The sequence below is a fragment of the Bubalus kerabau genome, chromosome 20, assembly GCF_029407905.1.
Source record: "Bubalus kerabau isolate K-KA32 ecotype Philippines breed swamp buffalo chromosome 20, PCC_UOA_SB_1v2, whole genome shotgun sequence".
Lineage (NCBI taxonomy): Eukaryota > Metazoa > Chordata > Mammalia > Artiodactyla > Bovidae > Bubalus > Bubalus kerabau.
The window spans coordinates 49969190-49997039 of NC_073643.1; the positions used below are offsets into that span (position 1 = coordinate 49969190).

The 27850-nt window shown below is 37.5% G+C and overlaps 1 protein-coding gene across 35 annotated transcripts in view; it reads left to right on the forward strand.

Moving 5' to 3' along the window:
* PBRM1 (polybromo 1) overlaps nucleotides 1–27850 on the forward strand; it is a 109100-nt gene that overhangs the window by 32904 nt on the left and 48346 nt on the right. For 17 of the 35 annotated variants that reach the window (XM_055558784.1, XM_055558775.1, XM_055558779.1 and 14 more), the window contains 8 exons: nucleotides 1544–1639; nucleotides 2231–2322; nucleotides 8408–8621; nucleotides 11404–11545; nucleotides 12682–12779; nucleotides 14837–14881; nucleotides 19660–19936; nucleotides 24181–24286. In XM_055558784.1, the coding sequence (XP_055414759.1) occupies nucleotides 1544–1639; nucleotides 2231–2322; nucleotides 8408–8621; nucleotides 11404–11545; nucleotides 12682–12779; nucleotides 14837–14881; nucleotides 19660–19936; nucleotides 24181–24286 (1070 nt within the window). The remainder of the gene's footprint in view (nucleotides 1–1543; nucleotides 1640–2230; nucleotides 2323–8407; nucleotides 8622–11403; nucleotides 11546–12681; nucleotides 12780–14836; nucleotides 14882–19659; nucleotides 19937–24180; nucleotides 24287–27850) is intronic. The other 18 variants (XM_055558781.1, XM_055558793.1, XM_055558801.1 and 15 more) reach the window with 3 other exon arrangements.

Below are 27850 nucleotides of genomic sequence, written 5' to 3' on the forward strand. Positions count from 1 at the left end.
TAAAACAAGATATGCTTATAATATTGTGATATTTGCATCTATATAGTAGGATGCATATATTTTCACTGTAAGAGTATTTAGCCAGATGTCAGGAGATTCTAGCTTATCTTGTGCTGGGACTGTGACTTTGAACACGTCTTACTTCTAGGATTCCATTTGCTTCTACCTGAAATGGAAAGATCGAGTGGCTGCTTTTGTAGCTTTTTTCTGACTTTGACATTTGCTATGTTTCTGGATCCTCTGGTCACTGCAGTAACCATAAACTGTCTGGGATCAACCCTGGTGTATTTTTTTTTTTTTTGCTCAGAGTTCCAGATTTTGCTCTTCAATTTTTTTAATTCAACAGAAACAAGTTTTTTCATATCAGTAATTGAAAAATGCCCTTATGCCAACATATTCTAACTTAACATCTGATCATTGGCAACCTCTATAAGCATAATTTTTTTTAATTAATTTATTTTAATTGGAGGCTATCTACTTTATCGTATTGTAGTTTTTGCTGTACATCGACATGAATCAGCCATGGGTGTACATGTGTCCCACTATCCTGAACCCCGCTCCTACCTCTCTCCCTACCCCCTCCCTCTGGGTTGTCCCAGAGCACCCGCTTTGGGTGCCTTGCTTCATGCATTGAATTTGCACTAGTCATCTATTTACATATGGTAATATACATGTTTCAGTGCTATTCTCTCGTATCGTCCCACCCTCACCTTCTCCCACATAGTCTAAAAGTCTGTTCTTTACATCTGTGTCTCTTTTGCTGTCTTGCATGTAGGGTCGTCATTACTGTCTTTCTAAATTCCATATATATGTGTTAATATACTGTATTGGTGTTTCCTTTCTGGCTTACTTCACTCTGTATAATAGGCTCTAGTTTCATGCACCTCATTAGAACTGACTCAAATGTGTTCTTATTAATGGCTGAGTAATATTCCATTGTGTACGTACCACAACTTCTTATGCATTCATCTGCCGATGGACATTTAGGTTGCTTCCATGTCCTAGCTATTGTAAGCAGTGCTGCAGTGAACATTGGGGTAGATATGTGTCTTTCAGTTTTGGTTTCCTTGGTGTGTTTGCCCAGCAGTAGGATTGGTGGGTTGTATGGTAGTTCTATTTCCAGTTTTTTAAGGAATCTCCACACTGTTCTCCATAGTGGCTGTGCTAGTTTGCATTCCTACCAACAGTGTAAGAGGGTTCCCTTTTCTCTGCACCCTCTCCATCTTTTATTGTTTGTAGCAGAGTCCCAGATTTTGGAGCAAAGACTCCTGCATAGTAGAGGCTCGGCAATATTTGAGTCTTCCCTCCCCCATTCCCCGCTGTGCCCTGTGGCATGTGGAATCTTAGTTCCCCCAACCAGGAATGGAACGTTTGCCCCCTGCAGTGGAAACACTGAGTTTTAACCATTGGACCGCCAGGGTAGTCCAGAGTGTATCTTTTTTTAAGAAAAGAAAAAGAAAATGGTTGTTTTCTTTTTGTTTATCCAGCATTATGATTTCAGCTGTTAGTTTTCTGAGTTTTTTTTAACCTTGTCTCTGGATAGGACTTCATCAAATTTGGCTGCAACCAGGCTGACAGGTCCTTCGCACAGTAAAGGCAGCCTTGGTGAAGAGAGAAATCCCACTAGCAAGTATTACCGGTGAGAGAGAGTGTCTGAGAGCTGACCCATGTTTATGAGGATAAGCATGCTAGCATTTTCTTGATGACTATCTTGAAGTAATATCTTTGAGTGTAGTTGGCTTATTTTATGAAACTTTGTTGTCAGATATTTATTTAAGAAGTATAGTAGGCCTGGCTTCATGTCTGAGAAATGCTTGAGCAGAAATTGTGTGTCAGGTAGTGTTTAAAATTACCAGTAAAGTGTGTCGTAAAATACTGAAAGAGTTTGTGTTCATAATAGATTTTATTTTCATTGTTAAAATATGAGCATCTTTAGAATTATCCAGCAATTATGAATGAATCTTTATTTTTCATAAAAAAGGAGTAGTGCTGCAAGTAGCCTGCTTTAAGGGTTTTCTATCTCCCTCTTTTCTGAGAAAAAAAATTTAGTCTTCTTGGTTAAGATTGATTGTGGGGGATATAAAAAAGTACAAAGTAAATTGAGTAGGCAGCTGAATAGAAACTCTTTCTTTGATGTGAATGCCTTATTAACAGTTCCTGTTTCCTATTAAGTAACCGAATTATTATAACATCTTTCCCTGCCTTCTAATTGCTTGTTTTTTCCTTGTAGTAATAAAAGAGCAGTCCAAGGGGGTCGTTTATCTGCAATTACCATGGCACTTCAGTATGGCTCAGAAAGTGAAGAGGATGCTGCTTTAGCTGGTAGGCATTAAGTTGTGACTAGTTATGTGTCATCTCAGTGAATCCTTCTTCTTAAGGAAACTTGCAGTTATTTTGGTCTGGCTGGAAGTTTGTCTGTTTTTGGAGGACACACTTGTTTTGTTACATTTTGATTGCACTCTTGGTTATCAAACTTATTAAGAACTTACTACTGCTTTATTTTGTGTTAAAGCATGAATCTAAGTAAATAAATACTTGTGCAAAAACAATTGTTTCGATAGCCTTAGCAGATCCTGGTTTCAAACCTATGGTGGTAAATAGTGCTAGTCATGCATGCATGTGTGTGTGCTCAGCCGTGTGCAACTCTTTGTGACCCCAGGGACTATAACCTATCAGGCTCCTCTGTCCATGGGATTTTCCAGGCAAGAACACTGGAGTGGATTGCCATTTCCTCCTCCAAGGGATCTTCCCAACCCAGGCATCGAATCTGTGTCTCCTGCAAATCCTGCATTACAGGCAGATTCTTTACCACTGAGTCATCGGGAAAGCCCAAAGTACTAGTAACACTATCAGGAAATCCCAGGAAGACATTCACATCACTTTAGATTTCCAGGTCACTGGCTTATATTTTCAGTAGACTATAATGTCTTTTCACCTAGGGCTTATGATTTAAAGATAGCTATAAATTATGGTAAACTTTCATATAAATAATTGGGCACTAGAAATTCGAGTAAAAGCACACACTTCATAAAGGAGTAACAAAGAACAGCTATAGAGGTATATTTTCTGTCTTCCTCCTAAGTGCGATGTAATATTTTTTTATTTTATGGTATTTTTTATATGTAGAGATAAAATCTGTTTTATGAAATTACTCTTGATTTTATAATCAAGTGTGACACAAAAGATTTTTCTAGCTGTATTTTTATTTTCTACTAAATCTATAGAAATTCATAATTACTGTAGACTACTAAAGTATGAATTTAATTTTTGATTGTCATCTATATAATTATATTTTTTTAAACTTAAGTCAGTCCTTATCAAAAATTGAAAGAAATTTTTCTCTTTTCATTAGCTTTCTTTTTTGCCAACTATAGAAGTGACACACACTTCTAGCATTTGGTTACTTCATTAACCTTATAGTAGTATAACAAATTGAAGGAAAATCATAGCACTTATAAGATTCTTACAAAGCATTTATTGGCTTTTTTTTCCCCTAATAAATAGTACTTTTGTCACAAGAGGATTCTTATTTAGTAACCTCAGGTAGTAAAACAAAGTAGATGCCAACCAAATTTGTGTGTTGTAGATCCTTCAGGGTGTTATTCAGAACCTGTTTATCCTTAATTTAGTCAAAGTTTAATACACTTGGTTTTCTGCTTCCTGTTCCTGGAAACAGCTTTAGGGGTAGGTACAGTGAAAATAGCAAAGAAAGGATAACTCATGATCTTGGAGCAACAAGAAAGCTGATGGAAAGAAGACATAAGAATTGAAAGTGTGGCTTGGCATCTTGAGGTTATTCGTTTTAGAAGCAAACCACATTGCGTCTCCCTGAAGGGTGGTGAAGGAGGTGGAGAACAGCACCTACTTGCAGTTACTTTAAGAAGAGCAGTGAGGTGGACAGTAGGATACGAAAAACAGATAAAACTTCCAGTCTTCTCCCACCAACACAAAATAAGGCAAGAAGGCAAAAAGAAACATAGAAGAAATGTGATAAATGGAAACAGAGAAACAATTCCAAAAATTATGTCTGAAATAAATGTTAGTGGCCTGAATTTGCCGATTAAGACAGTTCCAGATTGGGTATTTTAAAAATCAAGTTATATACTGCTTACAAGAGACACATCTTACATATACAGGAAAGTGAATGTAAAAGGATGGAATATAAAAAAGATACCCCTGGCAAATAATAACCAGACGGTAGTCATGTTGACTTTTGCTAAACTGGACTTTCAAACAATGCATTTCCGAAGATAAAATGGATTTACCTTATACTGATTAAAAAGTTTATTGCATCGGGCAGATAAATCCTAAAAGGGCTCAGAATATATAAAGCAAGCAGATAGAACTTCTTGGAGAAAGAGACAACATTGCCATTAGAGTGGGAGCCTGCTTCTATCAATTGCTAGATACACAGCCAAAAAAACCAGTGAAGACAGAGAAGATTTGACTATGATTCCTCGAAAGTTTATTTGTTTCCTATTTCTGCTAAAACAAATTGCCACAAACTTAGTGGCTTAAAACATCACAAGTTTATTCCCTTCAGCTCTGAAGGTCAGAAATCTAATATCAGGTTGTAAGCAGGCCGGTGTCCTTTTGGAGGCTGTAGGGAATAATGGACTTCCTTACATTTTCCAGTGTCTAGAGGCTGTCTGTATTCCTTGGCTTCCTGTGCATTGAGAACACAGCATTTCAGTCTCTACATGTCACCCCATCTCCTTCCTTTGACCTTCTTGCCTGTCTTTCATAAGCATCCTTTTGATTATGTTTAGTGCCTAGAGATTAATCCAGGATAATTTCCCAAACTCAAGATTCCTTGCAATCATATCTGCAGAGTCTCTTGCCATTTAAGGTAATAGTCACAAGTTCTGTGGATTAGACCATAGATTTGTGTGGGGGCTTATTATTCAGCCTACCACAACAAGTTGGTTATTAACAGGCAAGTATTCTACAGTTGGAGAATACATGTTCTTCCCTGGTTCACATGGAAGATTTACAAAAATTGGTCATGTACTTAGCCATAAAACAAATTTCAAATTCGAAAGATCAGGTATTATACAGACCATATTTCTGACTGTAATATGGCTGTGATAGCAACTAATAATGAAAAATAATTTTTTACTTAGGGTTTTTTTTTTGTTGTTGTTAATAGATCTTTATTTAAAAATCCAATCTGCCAATTTAGTGTTTTCCACCAACTTGGGGAGCAGAAACCTTTCACAGGCTTCATGATCTTTTGTTTACATGGTTTTTTTTTTTTTTTTTTAAATAAATTTTTAAAAGGAGTAATTGTAATAGAAATTTAATTACTTAAATTTGAACAGTAACAATAATGAAAATAATACATATCAAAAACAGTGGCGGTGCCACTAAAGTGATACTTCAGAAGGAAATTTGTAGTTCTGACTGCTTCTGTTCAGAAAGAAAAGCAGCTGAAAGTTAATGAACTAACAAGCATCCAAGATAAGTAAATAATAAGAAAAACAGAGATGTTAGATAAAAGATGGTAAAGCCAAGGACAGGAGATAATTCTTTAGAAAGGAAATCTCTAATGGAAAAGATCAGTGGAGTCAAAAATTTTCCTGTTACAGCTCTTAATAAAATATGTAAATCTATAGCAAGATTATAAAGAAATAGAAGGCACAAATAAAAAAATACTAGGGGAAAAAGAGCATATAGAGCATGTAAAGACAGCATAATGCAAATAAATTTGAATGTTTAGATAAAATTGACAAATTCCTAGAAACTGATAAATGCCTGAAAACTGATTCATGAATAAAAAGATTGATTAGTCATATCACCATTAAAGACATTAAATTGCTAATTTAGAGATACTCCTGCATTGAAAACACCAAGCCATACATTCAAGGAACAGAATTATATAATAAACTCCTGCAGTGAGTAAGAAAAGAACTCCGCAGTTTATTCTTTGAATCTGATATAAAACCAAAACCATACAAAATATAACCACACTGTATCTAGTAGTATCTGCAGTCCTCATAAGCACACTGTATCTAGCAGTATGTGTAATATACAATAACACAGTTGGGTTTATTTCAGGAATACTAGGTTCAGTTCAGTTCAGTCGCTCAGTCGTGTCCGACTCTTTGCAACCCCATGAATCGCAGCACGCCAGGCCTCCCTGTCCATCACCAACTCCTGGAGTTCACTTAAACTCATGTCCATCAAGTCGGTGATGCCATCCAGCCATCTCATCCTCTGTCGTCCCCTTTTCCTCCTGCCCCTAATCCCTCCCAGCATCAGAGTCTTTTCCAATGAGTCAACTCTTCGCATGAGGTGGCCAGTATCTGTAATACACAATAACACAGTTGGGTTTATTTCAGCAATACTAGGTTAGTTCAGCATAAAAGATAAAAGTATTATTTGCTGTATTAGTAGATTAAAGGAGCAAAACCATGATGTTGGCTCAGCAAATGCATTTGATTAAATACAAGTCTCATTCATGATAAAAGCTAAGCATACTAGGAATAGAAGGGGACTTTCCTAACCTGATAAATGGCATCTCCACTTTCAGTGGAGAAGCATTTGTAGTATTCTCCTTACCATAAGAAACAAAGTTTAAAATGTTGTTACTTCTTGTTCAAAGTACTAGCCAGCAACAATAACAGTGAGGCTGTAAGGATCAGAAGAGAAGGGTTTGTAAGGATTGCAATCAATAAGAGTACTTTTTGAGTTTTTTATTTAAAAGACTACAGATAAATTACTAGAATAAGAATAATAAAATGCTAATGTAAATTATTATAATTGTAAATGTAATTTTTTAAAATTATATTTTATATAAAATTAATTATATAAAAATTAAAAAATTATAAATGTAAATTATTATAAAATATATAATATATTTTATTATATATAAAATATATATAATATATATATAATATATAAAATATATAATATATATAAAAAATAAAATATATAAAAATATAAAATATATAAAATATAAAATATAAAAATAAAAAATTGACTTCATTTCCAGAATCAACCATAAAAAGAAAATGTAATTTTTAAAAAAGATATAGTTTACAGTAATAGCAAAATATATTCCTAAATTTAGATTCAATAAAACATGTGCAAGAGCTTTATGAAAAGATTAGAGGTAGTGGAGTCAGGAAAGACTACATAGTTTCCAATTTCTGTCTTTGCTTCTAGCTCCTTGACTCTTAAATCCAAAACCCTTCTCGACTATTTTACAGGCCAGCTGACCTTGGGCAGGTCATCAACCTCTCATGTCCAGTTTTCTCCTTTGGAAAAGAAATGACCATACCTGTTCTGTATGGTGATGTTAGGATTACCTGAGAATGGTGCTTATCAAGCTCTTAATATGTAACTAAGTACTGAATAAGTGATTCTCATACTTGCCTGGGAGACATAGTGATTTTGGTTATCCTGATCCATCAAGAAATAATTTAAATCAGGTGCTTATACACTGTTTTAAGAGTTCAGAGAAATGAACAGTATATTTTGTATTTCTGTTAAAGTGATTGCATGTTTTGGTGTTTCTATGATTAGCTTCTACCTAAAAGTTTTCTCAATAAAGGAAAACATCTTTCCTAAGGTCTGCTACAGGTAAATCTCTTTGACTTTGCCTCACTTTAAATCAAACTTGTCAGTGCCAGCCCCCAGCTACCTTTATCCTAAGCTGTATGCTGTCGCTTTAGTTCTGAGATCTGAGAATAACTGTTTGCTCCTTTTCTTGTCCAAGCACACATAAGCAAGGATCTCCAAAGATGGCAGAGAAACTATTTTGTAACCTTTTAAAGACAGACAGACAGGGCTTCCCTTGGGTAAAGAATCTGCCTTCTATAGAGGAGACTTACAGGAGAATTGGAGGAGACAGGGGTTCAATGCCTGGGCCAGGAAGATCCCCTGGAGAAGGAAATGGCACCCCACTAAAGTATTCTTGCCTGAAAAATTCCCGTGAATAGAGGAGCCTGGCAGGCTGTGGTCTGTGGGATCACAAGAGTCACAAGAGTTCTACAGGACTGAGCAACTAAATTACAACAACCAAGACAGTGTGACTTTTACTATGTAACATCCTGTTTCTATGTAACATTTCTCTTAAGTAAGCATACACTTTTACTGCTGCTGCTGCTAAGTTGCTTCCCGTCCGACTAGGTGCGACCCCATAGATGGCAGCCCACCAGGCTCCCCCGTCCCTGGGATTCTCCAGGCAAGAACACTGGAGTGGGTTGCCATTTCTTTCTCCAATGCATGAAAGTGAAAAGTGAAAGTGAAGTCTACTAAGCATTACTAACAGCATCTTTAATGAAGGCTAGAGACTATTCTTTTAAAATAAATATTCTCAAACATAGCATAATCTGGAAGGTTGTTAAAAGCTTTAAAAATGTTTTTTTTATTCCCTTTATAAATATCTTCTATGTCTTTGTAGCTGCACGATATGAAGAAGGAGAATCTGAAGCAGAGAGCATTACTTCATTTATGGATGTTTCAAATCCTTTTTATCAGCTTTATGACACAGTTCGGAGCTGTCGGAATAACCAAGGCCAGCTAATAGCTGAACCTTTTTTCCATTTGCCTTCAAAGAAAAAATATCCTGATTATTATCAGCAAATTAAAACACCCATATCACTACAACAGATCAGGTAATACATCATTTACATTACTCAGTATACATTTATTTTCTTGTGATTGAGCCTGTGCATATATCCTTCATTTCTAAAATGGATAAGGATATAAAAATGTTTTTCATATGTCTAGAGTATGCTTAAGTATCACACCAATGTAAACATGAGAAATAAATTTGATTAACTACAAATTACATTCTTTGTATTACAGTAGTGTCAAGAGACAAATAAACAGAAGTATCCCAGCTAGTCATTTTGTGTGTCAGATTATGGATTATAAAAAAAAATTATGCAGCTCAGAATTTAACTGTTCATTTTCTTATAACTGTGCAAAAATTTCTCTTTCTATTCCTTTTATTGATATTTTAATCACAACGATTTACCTGCATTTAAAATTTTGTATCTTGGTTTCCCTTTTGAAGGGTCAGCTCTTAGGACATCTAATCTACTTCCTTTCCAAGGATGCATGCTGAGCCAGTCGTGCCCCATAGGAGCTGGACCACCTTCCACTGTGCTCTTCATCAGAGCAGCAGGGAAATCTTGAGCAGTGCTGAGCAGTAGCACTTTCTGTGATGATGAAATGTTACTTTATCTGTACTGTCTCTGGTAGCCACTCGACATGTGACTGTCGAAAACTAGAAATGTGGCATAATGAAACTAGATTTCAAGTTTTACTTTATTTTGCTTTAAACAGACATGTGTGACCACTGTATTGCACAGCACAATCCTAGGAAGATGTGTTAGCAGAAGGAATATAGTTGAGTGTCATCAAAAGCAAAAAAAAAAAAAAAGGAAGGGTAGGGAGGAGCTCGACAACATGGCTGCATAGACCATCTTCGTTGTGCTGGGGCTTGTCATCCCCATGCTTTATTTCCTGTTCTACCCTTTCCTTCCCACTCCCATCCTTGATTAATATCAGACTGATAAATATCTGCAGATTTGTTATAGATTGTCATCTGTTAATACTAGTTTAGGTTCTCTATTGTTCTTTGTGGGTGTTGAGAATATCCAGCACGTTATCTTTGAAGTTAGCGTTAATAAGTCCAAGGCTGTAATTTAAACTCTTGTTGCTAGCCACAGGTAGTGAGAGCTGAGTATGTGCTTAGTTGTTGTTGTTATTTTTTTGCTTCATCCCAGAGAATCAAATGTTCTATTATAACATTCTTATCTCTGTAAGCACTACATGGAATCTATATATGATTTTAGTAAATTTTAAGTAAAACTTTACATGTGTAGTGAATGATGTGTCATTCCTAGAGCTAAGTGTGGAGTCTCTACATTAATTCTGTGAAGCTGTACACATAATGTGGTTCTTTACCTAATATTGTTTTTGTGACTTTGATGGATAGCAGACACGTGCTTCAGGCAAGCTTTAAAAGTCTGTCCTGTCTAAATCTATATAGCGTTAGGGCAGACTGTGATGCTTCACTTTGTACCAAGTGTACAGGGACTTGTGATAGCCTTAGTAATAGCCTAAATGTCTGAGACAGCTATTAGAATTCTTAAGACTTTAAGTAAAAACCTCAGTATTAAGCCATTGTGATTAATTACAATTGTTTGTGTTGGAGGAAGAGTAGCAAAAGGACTCTTAACATTAATCTGCCTCTCATTTACCATCTCAAGACTGCTCTTCAGGGAATTCCCTAGTGGTCCAGTGGTTAGGGCTGGGCACTTTCACTGTGGGCCCAGGTTTAATTCATAGTTGGGGAACTAAGATCTCGCAAGCAGCACAGCACAGAACTGCCCCCCCCCCCCCCCCCCCCCGCAAAAAAAGGGACTGCTCTTCATTTCCCTTATGCAACTCCCCTGGAGTTTAATGTTTCTTATTCTACATGTTCCTTCATGTGGTTGCCAGTACTTTCTCTTTTCTTTAACTCTCATCAAGAGGAATGACCTCTTATTTTCTGAAATGTGTAGATCACCATGACTCTTCATTACAGTAGCTTGAAACCTCCCTGATTTTTATCTCTTCCTAGGGTTTGCATGTAAGGGCTTCCCTGGTGCTGCTGCTAAGTTGCGTCAGTCATATCTGACTCTGTGCGACCCCACAGACGGCAGCCCAACAGGCTCCTCTGTCCCTGGGATTCTCCAGGCAAGAATATGGGAGTGGGTTGCCATTTCCTTCTCCATTGCATGAAAGTGAAAAGTGAAAGTGAAGTCGCTCAGTCGTGTCCAACTCTTAGCGACCCCATGGACTGCAGCCCACCAGGCTCCTCCGTCCATGGGATTCTCCAGGCAAGAGTACTGGAGTGGGGCGCCATTGCTTCCCTGTGGCTCAGTGCTAAAAAATCCACCTATGTATGCAGCAGACAGCAGGTTCTATCCCTGAGTCGGCAAGATCCCCTGGAGGAGGAAGTGGCAATCAGCTCTAGTATTCTTGCCTGGGAAATCCCATGGACAGAGAAGCCTGCTGGGGTTCTCATGTCCATGGGGTTGCAAAGAGTCAGACACAACTTAGCGACTGAACAACAACAGGGTTTTCATGTAGCCAATACCAGGATTTTACCTTAGGAGTTTTGCTAACATGTTTGCTTTGTAGTTGACCACCTTACTAGGTTCTCTTATTGCTGCTTGTCGTGTTTGATTCTTTTGGGTTTTCAGTTAAATTATCATGTTGTCTAAATATAGTGGTGCTTTTGCTCCTTCACTTTATTTGGAAATTGTCACTTCCAGGCCTCTAGTCAGTATCACTGGTAAACTACCTTGTAGTATTTGTCAAGATTTTTGCACTGAACTTTCAAGAAAGGTGTTTCTGCATATTCAAAATGGAAGGTTCTAGCCCTGTGTTTGTCTTTCACAGAACAAAGCTAAAAAACCAAGAATATGAAACTTTAGATCATTTGGAGTGTGATCTGAATTTAATGTTTGAAAATGCCAAACGCTATAATGTTCCCAACTCAGCCATCTACAAGCGAGTTCTGAAACTGCAGCAAGTCATGCAGGTATAATTTCTTGGTTTTGCTAAGTTTTTGTATGTATAATTGAGTGTGTTAAGATATGTGATTTTCCTCCAGCAGTGTCATATCATTCATTTTAGCCACACATACTGATTTTTTTTTTGAATATTTTTTTAAGAGCTTTCAGGACTATGCAGAGTAGAAATAATAGTTTAGACTGGGTTAGCTTTGTGAGTGGAAGAAGCAGGGATTTGTCCCTGGGGAGTAATTTTAGGGTTATAAGGATGATTCCCTCTAATCACAGATGATATTCTGCATTCAGATTTTATTTATTTGGTTCTAGACTCTGTCTCTGTTGAGGTAGTGTTGGTTCTAGGAGAAGGGTCATCTTTAGGCTAATTCATCATTGTACAGTGTCCATGAGTTGACTGAATTATTTCTAAGAGCACACCTTGGAGGGCATCTGAGGCCATGGGTCATCTCAGTGTTTTGAGAAAAAAGGGCATAGATATGAAATACAAATTGTGTCTACCTGTCAGTTTTGGTAGAATCTTACAGGAAAGAGAATCTCAGAGCAAGGAACAACAAAAGCAGTTTTATATCACCTGTAGAATCTCCATTTTTGTATGGTCAGCTCTGTGATCCATGTTGAGGATTTAAATATTTTGTTTTCAGAACTCTGTATGTATTCCCTAAGTCTGCTGTCATTGGACTTTAGCTGTCTCTGGCAGAAGGTCTTTAAAAATGCATGTATTGAAAAGTAGATCTTATTTCACCTCTCACTTTAAGCTTTCTTCTTAGTCACACTGTTGCTTAAGGCAAGGGTGCTAAAGGCTAGCTTTGACTTGGCTTTACTGAAATACGGCCAGCAGAGCAGGATGCCCCGACAGCTTGTCTCAGTACTTTGAAAGAGTTGGTGTCCTTCAGAGTCTTAAATTCAGTTTAGCTAGAGTTGATTCCTCAACTCTCTGGATCCATTTTTTTTAACCTATTTTTCTGTCATGCAAACTTTTGTTAAATTGGGTTATTGAAAATGTTTAATGACTTCTTTTTGATTTTGAGTATTCTACGTGTGGTTGTATCTTTCTGCTTGAATCTGATGTGGCTAGCTCTTTAATATTCATATATTCTAGAAGTGCTCAGCAGAATGAGCTCGACTCCTGGGGTCTCTTCTGTTTTAGGCAAAGAAGAAAGAGCTTGCTAGGAGAGACGACATTGAGGATGGAGACAGCATGATTTCTTCAGCCACCTCTGATACTGGTAGTGCCAAAAGAAAAAGGTATATATTCTTCATATAACTGGAGACATTGTCTCAGTTTCTGTTTTGTTTCAGATTTAAGTGCAGAAAATTGTTTCTGTAAGTTTTCAAGTATGAATTATAAAATTTAAATACTATAACATTTAAAAATTCATTTGTTAATTGTATGATTAGTGTTTTCTTGATAACATCTTGTTTTTAGATAACATATTTAAAAATAATTACTTATATAGCCTGGTGAAACCTGTTATTCTTTTTGCTGTCCAGGTTATTTTGTTTTAATGTGGCATTGTAAGAAGCCCTTTAAATCTAATTTAGGTAATTTCTATGTGGCGATTTAAAAAGAAAAGTCAGTCATTATTCTTACCCCTTTGTTTTCCCTTGTTAATCTGATCTTTATTTGCTATTTTAAGGATGTCATATAAAGCACCAAGTTACAACTTCTTGTAGTTCATAACAGGTTAAGCTAGGTATTTGTTTTTCTTTTCTTTCTAATCTTTCTCTCAACTTCCCTAACCCTTCCTTTTTCTCATGGGTTTTATGGAAGGGGACCTTACTGTGAGATTCTGAAGCTGGAGTCCTATAAAGAAATCATGCAAGACCATCTCTTTTGTCTGCGCCTCCCACATGGAGTTTCTCTGACTTGATCTTTGTGGAACACCGTATTCTTCCTGAGCCTTAACTGTCTCACCATCTTTGTGATAGCAGGGAGGAAACCTTAAACAAAGAATAAGTTCATCACTAATAGCAGGGCCTGACAGATTCAAAATTGAATGAAGTCATTAGTAACTATTAATGCAGTTCTGTTCATGTATTGTAGATCCACTGACACCAGAGAATTTTTTTAAAATGGTTTAGAAAACGGAAGCTATCTTGTCTTTCCCTGTAAATAGCATTTGGGAAGTTTTTTTTTAGCAATGAAAATAACTTTGCTATGCTATGCCAAGGTAACTAAATTGATTGGTGTGCCCTGAGGTGTGAGTCTCCTCCATTACTGGCCTATGAATTTCATCCTTCCAAGTTCTTAATTCCTTGTTATACCAGGGACAACGGAGGAAAAATGTGAGACCAGATCAGAGACATCAAATCAAGAACATCTTTGAGTGTAATTATATTACTACTACAGCATCACCTGTGTTTTCCAGATCAGTCACCAATCAAAGATAAAAACTTCTCAGGCAAAAGAAGGTAATGGAGGCAAAAGTGATGGTACAATTAGTGCCAACACTGAATGACGAGAGAGATCTTAAACTAGTTGAGTGTTAACAGTTCCAGGGAAGCATTAGCCCAGGCCAGATCCTTAAAAAATCTCTATGGCTTGTACTTTGTGGGACAACCCAAGTAGATGAAATGAAAGTTATTACTCTAATTAAAACCTCCCATAAAAAGAAAGCTAAGCATTATGTTCTTAAAATAATAAAATCCCACTTTAGAGAAAAAGGCTTTTCATGCACAGGTTTCCTAGGAAGTGTTTTGTTTAATGAAGTGAAAAGTACAAGAGAAAAGCAAATATAAATCATAGCTAAAGCAGTAAAAGAACACATCTGGGTTTGAAATACAGACATGAGCACACACGAAGAGGCTGAGAGAAGCAAGTCCTTTACTTTGGACTGTGACAAAGGAAATACGTAACAGCCTTTTAGAAGGTAGCTATGTTGAGAGGCTTTGGTAATAAGAAAGGGACTCCTCCAGAACTCAGGTAAACATGACAGCCTAGTAGGATAAGTCAAGCATATCCAGAGAAGGCAGGGCCAAGTTTTCCAAATACTACTTGACTTGACTCTGAAGTATTGAATACGGTTCTGTCTTTGCCTTATTTTTTTCGTATCAAAGATTGTGAAAAAAAATTACTACGGGTATGTTCTCTTCATTCAGGGAATACCTTCTTCTCCCCAACCCCTCTACCCTAAAATCCACCTTCTGTCTTCCATGTTGAAATGTTCCAAGTATTCTTAAAACCTTTTATCCTTTGGATTAAATGATCCTCTTTTTTCTCAACCATATTTGGTTTATACATGACCTCCAATGTTGCTTGTTTTGTTTCTCTTCACATGTAATGTTTGTTTCTGCTTTCCCAGGAACACTCTTGACAGTGAGATGTTGGGTCTCAGGAGGCTCTCCAGGTGTGCAGTCCTTTTTTATGCATAAACATGTTTTTTTAAAGTGTAACTTCTGTGGCATGGTCAGCACTGATTAGGTGAAAAGTGCAGTCTTAAGCATGTGAAATAATGGTTTTTATTTGGATGCCAGTTTATCTTATGAATAAAGAAAACAGTATAGTTTAGGAGTGTAGTTAGTAAAATTAACTGAGAATTAGCCTAGATGTAGTCAGGACCCTTACTTTGTCACCAGCTTTGCCCGGGGCAGCAAGTGCCTGCACCAGTCATTGAGGCTGTGCTTCTGCAGCAGAGGTAGAGAGGCTGAGAATGTGGTGGCATTGGTTGTGTCCAGGGGCTGGCGGGTACGGATTTCTTTTCAGGAATGTCTCTTATAGACTGGGGATGCTGGAGGGATCAGAATCAGTGTTGATAATCCAAGTGATGCCAGTCTGTGTTGGTGCCTATGCATTGGGTTAGTGCTTCTTGAGCATGAATACATTTCTTTAGTCTCTGGTCTTGTTTGTGTTTTATTTCTTTAAAGCCATCCATTCTTTTGCATGTTACTTATGATTTTAAAAACAGCCCTTCGGTTGCCATATGTAGTCCTAGTAATCATCTTAAGGTGCCTTTATTTTTGCCTCTGCCATCTGGCATTCGTGGAGTGTCAGTTGCTTGCAGAACACCAGACTGTCCTCTTACAGGTCATAAAGGAAAAGTTGAGTCATCCTCTCTACCTTCCAGGAAATTACTGACCAAGGCAGGTTTAAACAAAACCGTGTGAGGCACACAGTTGTATAGTTGTATGGAAGTGTGTGATTGCCCAAGTAGCTTTAGGAAATGTGATCTCCCTATTATGCTTTTCTTTGAAAGTTAGATGTTTGAAGTTATCTACATTTGCTACCATACGTAGTCCACTCTATACAATTACTGTATTAGTATCTTCTTCCTACTGTTTTCCTTAAGAAAAGTTTTCTTAATTGGTAAATTTAAGAAAAAGACCATGGATTGGTATTTCTTTTACATGACTCATAGTATGTGGCACTTGGTTCCGAGTAGAAGAAACAGAAGTGTGGAGTACTGTTGTAACCCCATACTCTGGACCCTGACTGCCCGGTTTCAAATCCCAGTTCTTATTAGCTCTGTGATTTGAACCTCATCACAATTTCCTCATCTGAAAAAGGAGTTGATGACAAAAACCTACGTAGGATTTCTTTGAGGACCTGATTGCTTAATATGGCTGAAACCACAGAACTGGGCCTGAATACTCACTGAATGTAGCTCTGATTATTTTCTGGAGGTATTTCCTGTTGACATCAAGACATGATAGATTTCATTTTGTTTTTAGTCAGATGTTATTAGACTGGGAAAGTCATTAAGATGAATAAAAAGATTTTGCTCCTTGAAGATGAAATATTAAAGCCTTGTAAAAGAAGGAACCTTTGGGTTTACTTAGCTTCACAGCAGGCACCACTAGAAATCTAGGGCCAGGGAGGTAAAGGCCAGGAGACTTTGAAGCCTGTGAGCTGGGTTGACTTTGATTAGAGGCCCTTGGTAAGGGCTGGCTTTTTGTCATTTACTTGTATGATAAAAGCAGCCTGGTGACTATCGCTGATTCAAGTCTCAGTTCTGATTATGGCCTTAGGTATTCACTTAAGTCTCCAAGCCTCTGTGTCTACATCTCCAAAATCTGGGTAATAATTGTACTTGGTTCTTAGAGTTTGAGGATTAAATGATAAGTGCTTAGCACAGTCCCTGGCATGTGGTAGAAGAGTTATCTGTAACTGTAAATAGGAATCTTTTGTGTATATTAAATACAAACATGTACTAAATAATAGCTTCATAGTAAAAATGATGATAAGATTTAAGAAAGTGGTCAGCCACAAACTATGAAGGTTAGGACTAACACCATGGCATGAAAAAGAGAAGATCAGATCTAGAAGGGCTGTGAAGGTCCGCTAGGACTTGGTGATAAACTAAGAGAAGCAAAAAGTGACATTGATTGCAATGTTTTAGGCTGAGTTGGGGGCTCAAAAGGATGGTAAGGTGGTGGTCTTAGAAAATCAGGGATTCAGAGTGAAGCCTCTACTAACTCATGATCTTTTTGCAAGTTAGAAAAAGTACCCACTTCTCAAGACACTTGACGTTCATTTATTGGAAAATTGCTGTAATATAATGACTTTGTTAGCATAAGACCATAGTGCTAACAAGATCATAAACTTCTAAAATTGTATGTTTAATATAACAGCATCTGGATCTGAATGGACATCCTCTTCAGTATGACACCCTTAAGTGCATAATGACAACCTGGTTTGGAACTCTCTTAAGGTTTTTTTTAACCTAAGTATGTTCACAGGTCCAGATTAAAAAAGAATGAGTGTGCTAGTTACCAGGTCTGGGATTTAATTATGCACCTTTCCCAAAATAGGGAAGAGTGAACTGTTTACAGCTAATAGTCTGAGGGAGGAAAGAAGTAGGACGAATAGAGGGGTTCTGAGACGAATTAAAAATCAAGGGGCCATGGCATTTGAAAACAGTAAACAGGAAGCATCAGATAGTGTGATACGGTCGCTGTCTTTTTGTAATGTAGATTTTATGTCATTTCAAAAGTGTTTGAAGTTACTTTCAGAAGTGTGAACATAATAAGATTCAGCATCATATTGGAAAAGGATAAAGCAAATATACCAGCCACTCAAGCTAATACAGTTATGGAAGAATATGAAGTTTAGCTCTGAGTTTTTCCTGGCAGTTAGATTGAAAGTAATGGGCCAGTGGTTCTTGGTTTCAAAGGCAATATAAGGATCTGGAAAAATGTAAACAAAATAACAAAGCTGGATTAGTTCAGAGAAGATTGTGTGACCCTAAGAACAAAAATTTTGCTTGCCTTTGAGGCTGGAAACCAGTTACACATCACTCTCTTAAAGTGAATTATACAACTGGAGTTGTGTGCTTATTAGTAAGGCATACTATTAGTGTTAAAAGTCCTAAAACAGTAAATGTCAACTATTAGAGCAGTTATCAAATTCTGTGATATCAAATCCAAGTTCTGAGGTTTTTTCTTTAGAGGCTTCTTGAAGGCTAAAGACATCCAGTCTCTGCCCAGTTGTGTGGAGCTCTGCGATGCTGGAGCTTTGTCCTGCCTTCCCCTTCCATTATTCACTTGCTGAAGTCCTGAACTGACAGAGTTGTTCCCCTCTCATTATCATCTGGGGATGCCTCTTTGGAGAAATAGTTAGCATTAGATGAAACTTTGCCTAGATCGCTGTCATCAAACAATCACTTACTTGACATAGACACCAAAATACTGAGTGGGGATGTGACAGGAATGATTCCAGAGCCACAAGTGGAAATGAGCAGTCCCGAGTGAAGACACAGGTGACAGGGATGCTCCCAGCTCTAGGCAGTGGCCTTTGTGTCTCCTAATTGGATCACTTTCGGGTTGCCTTGTGCTCTGTGATGTTATGAAGACAGGCGTTTTTGAGACTTTTAAAATCTTTATATAGAGGATTTATTTATTTTCTCATCTGTTATCCTTTGAGTTTTCTTTTTTAAAAAAAAAAGCATATTGAACCTCATGGAGAAAATATCTGGCCTTTGTCTTCTTTATGACCCAGAAGTAGATTGAGTGGCCAGAGGACTGGAGTAGGAGATCCATTTGGCCGCATAGTTTGCTTCAGTAATGATCTCCCTTCCATTTGTAAGATAGGGACTGGATAGGAAGTATTTACCTCCAAATGCGACACTGTGCCCTTTTAGTAAGTGTTGAATAGAAAGTAAGTCATGGGTTATTTATTTTTATTACCTACCTCAGAGACTGATGGTTTGCAAGTTCAAGTCTGGCTAGTCTTAGATATCTGTGTCCTGAGGTCCTATAAACAGTGGGCCAGAAATCATATTGGAAGATCATCTCTTCTAATAATTCATTCATTCCAATAATTCTAATAATTCATTGGACATCTCACCTTGGGCAAGTCATTTAACTTCTCTGAGCCAGTTTCCTCAATAATTAGGAGGCTAGCCCATATGTTCTCTTACGCCTTTTTGTAACTCAGGTTCTAATCTGTAGTCCCTTGTACTTTGTCCTATATTACTAGGACATCTGTTTCCTAGCATAACATCTCAGTGGGGGAATTTGGACAAGATAGGGATTCATACTCAAGGATGAAAATTTACTCGGGAGCTTAGGTGAACCACAGACCATTTATTCTTTAAGCAAGGCTGGGATTGTGGAATAATGAGGGAGGTAGAAGCAACTGACAATGATAGGAGAAATGCCTGAGACATTTGTACCCACTCTAGAGATACTAGTCTGTCAGACAGCATCCCTTTTTTTCTGGTAACCAGGAAATGCAGGTGTTCAGGAGTGATTGTCTTAGGAGATGGAACACTTCTCTTTGTGTGTGTGTGTGTGTGTGTTTGTTTAAGGGAGAACTGTTAGTAACAGTAGGGAATCAGCAGTTTTATTCCACTTTAGCTCTGTTCTTCAAAAAATTGATAATAGAATTTCATTTTCTTTGGTGTTAGACAATACTTTTTTCAAGCATTGCATTTCATAAATATTCTAAACAGGTTTGTCTGGTGTTCTTAGGTACTCCTGCCAGAGTCACTGTGTTTTAACTATTTTGGAAAATTTCCTAATATTTGCTTATAGCTTCCAGCATGTTGACTGTGTTTGTGCCATATATAATAAATTGTAATCATTATGAAGCACCTATCCACAAGATTAATTTGTTTTATTTCATATTCATTCTTCTGTCAAGAAAACTAAACCCATTCTCATTTTTCCCCTTTCTCACTTCCAACAGTAAAAAGAACATAAGAAAGCAGCGAATGAAAATCTTATTCAATGTTGTTCTCGAAGCTCGTGAGCCAGGCTCAGGCAGAAGACTTTGTGATCTATTTATGGTTAAACCATCCAAAAAGGACTATCCTGATTATTATAAAATCATCTTGGAGCCAATGGACTTGAAAATAATTGAGCATAACATCCGCAATGACAAATATGCGGGGGAGGAGGGAATGATAGAGGACATGAAGCTGATGTTCCGGAACGCCAGGCACTACAACGAGGAGGGCTCCCAGGTAAGGGCACTTGGGGATCCCGACAGACGCCCAACTGCAATGATTCTTCTCAATGACTAGCTTAATATTTTGTCTTTCCTTAATTGTTTAAAATTGGAGGCAGGACATTGTAAAGGTTAAAACTTTATACCCTGTACAGTTACCCCTCATTGCCTTGTGGGAGGGGATTGGTTCCAGGGCTTCCCAGACCCCTGCAGCACCAAAATCCATAGAGTCTCAAGTCTCTTGTTTGAAATGTCATTACAGTTGACCGTCTGAATCCATGGATTCCATGGATTCGGACTGTCAGCTGTAATCTGACATCTTAGATTTGAGTCCTATCTTGCTAATCCCTGGGTAAGTAACTCATCTTTTCTGAGCCTCATGTGTAAAATGGGGTTAATAATAGTACTTGCATTAGGGTTGTTGTGGGATTAGAATGAGCTCATGTTGACAGAAAATGTTACATAGCGCCTGGTATTCAAACACTCAAACGAAAGCCAAGGACATTAAAATCTTTCATCGTTATTGTTACTACTATCCTCAGTTGCCATACTGCTCTAAGGATAGTCCATAAAATGATATAATTAGATAAATAGAATGGGAAAAACTAGAGATCTCTTCAAGAAAATGAGAGATACCAAGGGAATATTTCATGCAAGGATGGGCACAATAAAAGACGATGTGGACCTAACAGAAGCAGAAGATATTAAGAAGAGATGGCAAGAATACACAGAAGAACTGTACAAAAGAGGTCTTCATGACCCAGATAACCACAATGGTGTGATCACTCACCTAAAGCCAGACATCCTGGAGTGTGAAGTCAAGTGGGCCTTAGGAAGCATCACTACAAACAAAGATAATGGAGGTGATAGAATTCCAATTGAGCTATTTCAAATCCTAAAAGATAATGCTGTTAAAGCTTCATATGCCAACAAATTTGGAAACTCAGCAGTGGCCACAGGACTGGAAAAGGTCAGTTTTCATTCCAATCCCAAAGAAAGGCAATCCCAAAGAATGTTCAGACTACCACACAATATCACTCGTCTCACACACTTGCAAAGTAATGCTCAAAATTCTCCAAGCCAGGCTTCAATAGTACATGAACCGAGAACTTCCAGATACTCAAGCTGGATTTAGAAAAGGCAGAGGAACCAGAGATCAAATTGCCAACATCCATTGGATTATAGAAAAAACAAGAGAATTCCAGAAAAACATCTTCTGCTTCATTAACTACACTGAAGCCTTTGACTGTGTGGATCACAATAAACTGTGGAAAATTCCTAAAGAGATGGGAATACCAGACCACCTTAGCTGCCTCCTGAGAAACCTGTATTCAGGTCAAAAGCAACAGTTAGAACCAAACATGGAACAACAGACTGGTTCCATATTGGGAAAGGAGTACATCAAGGCTGTATATTGTCACCTTTTATAATAACTTATGTTCAGAGTACATCATGTGAAATGTTGGGCTGGATGAAGCAGAAGCTAGAATCCAGATTGCCAGGAGAAATATCAGTAACCTCAGATGTATAGATGATTACCACCCTTAACGGCAGAAAGTGAAGAGGAACTGAAGGGCCTCTAGATAAAGGTGAAAGAAGAGAGTGAAAAAACTGGCTTAAAACTCAACATTCAAAAAACGAAGATCCTGGCATCTGGTCCCCTCACTTCATGGCAGATAGATGGGGAAGCAATGGAAACAGTGGCAGACTTTATTTTCTTGGGCTCTAAAATCACTGCAGATGGTGACTGCAGCCATGAAATTGAAAGATGCTTGCTCCTTGAAAGAAAAGCTATGACCAACGTATATAGCATATTAAAAAGCAGACACATTACTTTGCTGACAAAGGTCTGTATAGTCAAAGCTGTGATTTTTCTAGTGGTCATGTAAAAATGTGAGAATTGGACCATAAAGAAACCTGAGTGCCAAAGAATTGATGCTTTTGAACTGTGGTGTTGGAGAAGACTCTTGAGAATCCCTTGGATGTGAAGAGATCAAACCAATCAATCCTAAAGGAAATCAATCCTAAGCATTCATTGGAAGGACTGATGCTGAAGCTGAAGCTCCAGTACTTTGGCCACCTGATGGGAAGAACTGACTCATTAGAAAAGACCCTGGTGATGGGAAAGATTGAAGGCAGGAGGAAAAGGGGACGACAAAGGATGAGATGGTTGGATGGCATCACCAACTCAATGGACATGAGTTTGAGCAAGCTCTGGGAGATTGTGAAGGACAGGGAAACCTGGTGTGCTGCAGTCCATGGGGTCACTAAAGAGTTGGACACAAATAAGCACCTGAAAAACAACAAGAGTAATCTAAATATTAGGATATTTTCAATAATACACCTTTAAATAATTGATTTTGTTAGGAAGCATCTTGATTTTCAGTTCTTCATCAGTAAAGCTATGATACAGTCTTCCTTTCATATATTTTCTACTTAGTATCCGTTATCTACTTTATTTTTTATTAATAAATTGAAGTATAAGTGACATGCGTTTTAAGGGTACAACATAGTGATTGAATATTTGTATATATTGGAAAATGATCACATTAGGTCTAGTTAACATCCATCACCATATACAGTTAACAATTTTTTTCTTGTGATGAGAACTTGTAGGATCTACTGTCTTGCTGCTGCTAAGTCACTTCAGTCGTCTCCGACTCTGTGTGACCCCATAGACAGCAGCCCACCAGGCTCCCCCGTCTCTGGGATTCTCCAGGCAAGAACACTGGAGTGGGTTGCCATTTCCTTCTCCAATGCATGAAAGTGAAAAGTGAAAGTGAAGTCGCTCAGTCGTGTCCGACTTTTAGTGACCCCATGGACTGCAGCCCACCAGGCCCCTCCGTCCATGGGATTTTCCAGGCAAGAGTACTGGAGTGGGGTGCCACTGCCTTCTCCAAAGATCTACTGTCTTAACATCTTGCAAATATACAGTACGGTGTTACTAAGTATAGCTGCCATGCTGAACATTACGTCCCCGTGGCTTACTTATTTTATAACTGGAGTTTGTGCCTTTTGACCCCTTTATTCATCTTACTGTCCTCTGGCAGCCACCAGTCTATTCTCTGTATCTATGATCTTGAGATTTTTGGGGGGCCGAGGAATGGTATTTTAGTTTCCTTATAAGTGAGATCATATAGTATTTGTATTTCTCTGTCTTACCTTATTTCATTTAGCATAATGCCCTCAGGGTTTGTCTTTCATCTTGTCACAAATGGCAGGATTTCATTCTTTTTATGGCTGAATGATATTCCTGTCTGTGTGTGACATTTTCTTTATCCAGTCACTCTTTCCTGAATACTTAGGTTGTTTCCATATCTTGGCCGTTGTAAACATGCTGCAGTGAACATGGTTTGGGGGGTCCATAGATCCTTTCTGAGTTTTCTCTGTCTACTCTAAGTTTCCCAGAAATGAAAGTACATTTTCAAATCATTTATATTTCCATTCTTACGTTATTGCATTTGAATATAAAATAAAGTAGGTGCTGAGGGTGCTTGTAATCAGAGAAATGGTTCTCTTCTGTGATAGGGGTTTATACTGTCCTCAGTGTCATTGGGTAATGTGCCACTTGTCTGTCACCGGTAGAGAAAAAAGCCACCCTTAGGAGAGGTTGCCAAAGAAGAGAGGTCATTTATTCCCTCAGTCCCTCTGCTCTGGTGGTATTCAGGGAGGAGAGCCTTTGGACTGGGGTGGGAGGAGGCAACTGTGGGGGCCAAGCCGTTGGGTGAGTAACTTTGTCCATGGCTATATATTATCACCCTTGGCTCAGTCTTAAGAGAGAGAGAGACTAAGCAGAGATTATTGCTTTTCACAAATCAGATTCCAGGCTATGAATGCACACTGATATTAAATCTCTTTTAATAATATTTGAGATGTTTTTCGCCAGCTATCATGTATTTTTACTTTCCATTGAGCTCAGTCTGCTACCTAGAGGGTCCAGTGTAAGAGAGATTTATGAAGAAACAGCACATGTAAATATGTTTCAGAACTTCTGCAGAAACTTGTAGTGATTCTACCACAGTAGTTCTCAAACTTCAGCTGGCATGGGTGCACATTAGAAATACCTGGAAAGCTTTAAACAATGAACCAAGACCCACCCCACAGAGATGTGATTTGTTGCTCTGTTGTGGTCTCAGGCTTTATTTCTTTAGTTCTCAACTGTCCTAACCTGTGTTTTAAAACTTCTTTATGGATACATATTATACTTGAATAGAAAGCTTCTTAGAAAATAATTTTAAATATATTTGTAATTGAATATAGGTGTACAACGATGCACACATCCTGGAGAAGTTACTCAAGGATAAAAGGAAAGAACTGGGCCCACTGCCTGATGATGATGACATGGCATCTCCCAAACTCAAGCTGAGTAAGGCAGCCTCACAATTCGTGGTTCCGTTCAGTCTGTCAAGTATGGGTTGGTTGGTTTAGTTGCTAAGTTGTGTCTGACTGTTGTGACCCCATGGACTGTAGCCTGCCAGGCTCCTCTGTCCATGAGATTCTCCACGCAAGAATACTGGAGTGGGTTGCTGTTTCCTGATTTACTGAAATATTTAATTAATTGGTGAATATAATTGAATTTGCACTCCAGCACAGAGTTTCTTGGTTTCTCTCAAGCACTCTCTTCTGTATTTTAAGTAAACATAAAACTGCATGAGGAATAGAAGAATGTTACATCAAAAGGTTTTGTTTACTTTTTTTGAATGCGGTGGACATTTTATAAATGTTAAATAGTGAGAATAGATACTTTTTCTACATGTGATGCCTGGAAAAAGTATAGGAGCAGGTTTTCATTTTCTTCCTGTTTTTCGGTCTGTTTGCTAAGTTACTGGAATTAAAAGTGAGTCCCTAAAAAAAAAAAAAAAAAAAGTGAGTCCCTCCTAGACAGAATTCGAGAGGTTAGAGATGTCTAGTTACTGTACTGTAAGTTAACTCAGGTATCTGTTGAATGTGGGCTGTGAATGGTTGTTATGTTAAAAACTGTGAGAGGGACTTCACTGGCAGTCCATTGGTTAGGACTTTGCCTTCCAGTGCGGGGGTTAGGGTTTGATCCTGGTTGAGGAGCTGGGACCCCCAAGCCTTGCAGCCAAAAAAAAACAAAAACAAAAAAACCCCCATAAAACAGAAGTAGTATTGCAGCAAATTCTGTAAAGACTTTAAAAATGGTCCACATCCAAAAAAAAGCAAACTGTAAAGAGAAGAAAGAAAGCAAAAATAATTAGTACCATTGGGCTAAAGAAGAGGTTTCTGCCTTATTTAAAATATATAAATAAATACCAAGCAAATGATAGTGGTGGTGTCAAATATTCTTGAGAGCCATATTTGCTAAAATGGAAAGAACACACTTTAATTTCTTTGCATGGAATGACTAAACTGAATTTGCAGTAGTTTGGGTTATGATTTATTGCTTAAGTGATCATTCCTTTTTGTTAAGCTACTTATTTTTTCATGTAATTATAAAAACATACAGAAATGAAAACCTTCTAATTTTTCACTTGCAGGAATGAAAGTCTCCTAATTTATAGGGACATAATATCTTTTAAAACTAAAATTAATTATATAAGTTGAGTTAAGAAACTAATGACATACTTTAATAGTAACTGTATTAGTTACTGTTTAGTTAATAGTAAATATAGAACTAAATATATATAAATGCATGTATATATATTTTTTAAAGTTCAGGGAGAGGAGATTTTACCATGCAGTGTTAATTTTCTTTTCATTTCTCAATGTTATATTATGAAAAAACTCAAGTCAATGGCATCCCACTCCAGTACTGTTGCCCAGAAAATCCCATGGATGGAGGAGCCTGGTAGGCTGCAGTCCATGGGGTCGCTAAGAGTCAGACACGACTGAGGGACTTCACTTTCACTTTCCACTTTCATGCATTGGAGAAGGAAATGGCAACCCACTCCAGTGTTCTTGCCTGGAGAATCCCATGGACGGAGAAGCCTGGTAGGCTGCAGTCCATGGCGTCGCACAGAGTCGGACACGACTGAAGCGACTTAGCAGCAGCAGCATACACAGATGTAAAGAATAGTACAATGAATCACTCTCTATACCTATTACTCAGCATTTATCAAGATTGTGCCATACTTACTTCCTGTATTCCCTTTTGCCCTTCTTTTTTCTTTGTTCTGAATTATAAGACACATCCAGTCATGTCATTTTATTTCTACTTAGTTCATTATGCATCTTTAAAATATGCGGATAGTTTCTTAAATAATCATGACATCATTGTCACACATTACAAAATTAGGAATTTCTTGGTTTCCTCTAATACCTGATAAATTTTCAAATTTTACTGATTGTCTCACAAATATATTTTTACAATTGGTTTCTTCCAGTCAGGATCTAGTTAAGTTCTGTGTATTGCATTTGATTGTTTTACTTAAACTCATAATTCAGAGCAGTCCTCCTCCTTTTTTTCATCCTCCTGCTGTTGACTCTAGAAACCCGGTCACTTCCTTGTACAGTCTTCCTTAGGATGTCAGTTAACTTTTTCCTTATTTCTTATAAATGGACATTAACTTCATTGGCTTGATTAGATGCAGTTTCAACTTGTCGAGTAAGGTCCACATGTTGCATTTGATTGATAGTTCTTTTAGTCTGTGAGTTCTCCATCTCCTCCTTTTTGTCTTGCAGTTTGTTGAAGAAATTGGGTTTGTACTGTAGTTTCCCACAGTCTAGGTTTTGGTAATTGTATCCCTTTGCTGCAGTATTCACGTGTTCCTTTGTATTTCCTATAAATTGGTAGTTGATCAGACCTAGATTTTAAATTTGATTCTCCCCTCACTTTGGCACAGAAACTGACGTAAGAGGTAATATAGTCTTCCATCAGGTGGCATGTAATATCTGGTTATTTCTTTAAATTATGTTAATAGCTATTGATGCTTGCTACATAAATTGATTGAAGAGATGTAAAGTAGTACTAGTTTAATTTTATCATTGCTTGTTCAGTTACTAACTGGAATACTTCTATGTAGAAAAACTGCCTCATCTGTATATGGTTACCCAGCGGATGGTTTTTTTGTTTGTATGTATTGTTTTGGTTTTTGAAAGGATAAAAGCTAGATTTCCCTTTTCATTTACCAGTTTTCAAAGTAGTGAAATACAGACAAGAGAATGCATTGGCTTACTAAAATCCTGCAATATCTACCCCATTGTTTGTTTTTATCATTAAGGATTACTAGATTTAAACATATTCCTGAGTTTTAACCCATTGCAATTATGGTTCTTGTTGATATTTAATGTTGTCCCAGGTTGGCTGCTGTGGTCTTTTGAGCTGGCCATAGTAAGAAGTCGTTGATAGACTCTTACTGTCTAGCGTCTCAAGATACAGCAAACTGATCCTGTGTAGACTAGGGATCAACCATTTGCAAAAGAGCTAATAACATTAGTTTTTGAAATCAGTATTCTAAAAATATAGTCAGAATTATTTAGGGGTATACTGCAACTAGGTTGGTCACTGTTTCTAGAATTTTCAGTGGTCAGAGCTAAGAAATTTTGTATTTTATATTTAAAGAGAAAATGCACCGTAAGTTGATATCGATACTCTCAATTGAGATTCCAGGCCACAAGGTTTTTATTCAGTGTCCTCTGTTTTAACGTCTTTATCTCTTTTTCTTCCTTGATGAAAATCTCAGTTTTCAAGGATACCATAAAAAAAAAAAAAAGGATACCATAGGAGATGGAATTAGACTGTCACATAACTGCTCATTTCCTTTATTCTGCCTTATTCACAACTATCTCAACATAACAGTACTTTCTCTCCCGCCAAAAATATGAGTACTGAAAATAGTTTGTTTTTCTAGTTCTTTCTTTGTTGATGGGATATATTTCACTAGAAAAATGCTAATTACTGTGTTTTATACATCACTTGAAATAATTCCTTCCTTGTGGTTATGCTACCAACTTTATACAAATTTAGGTT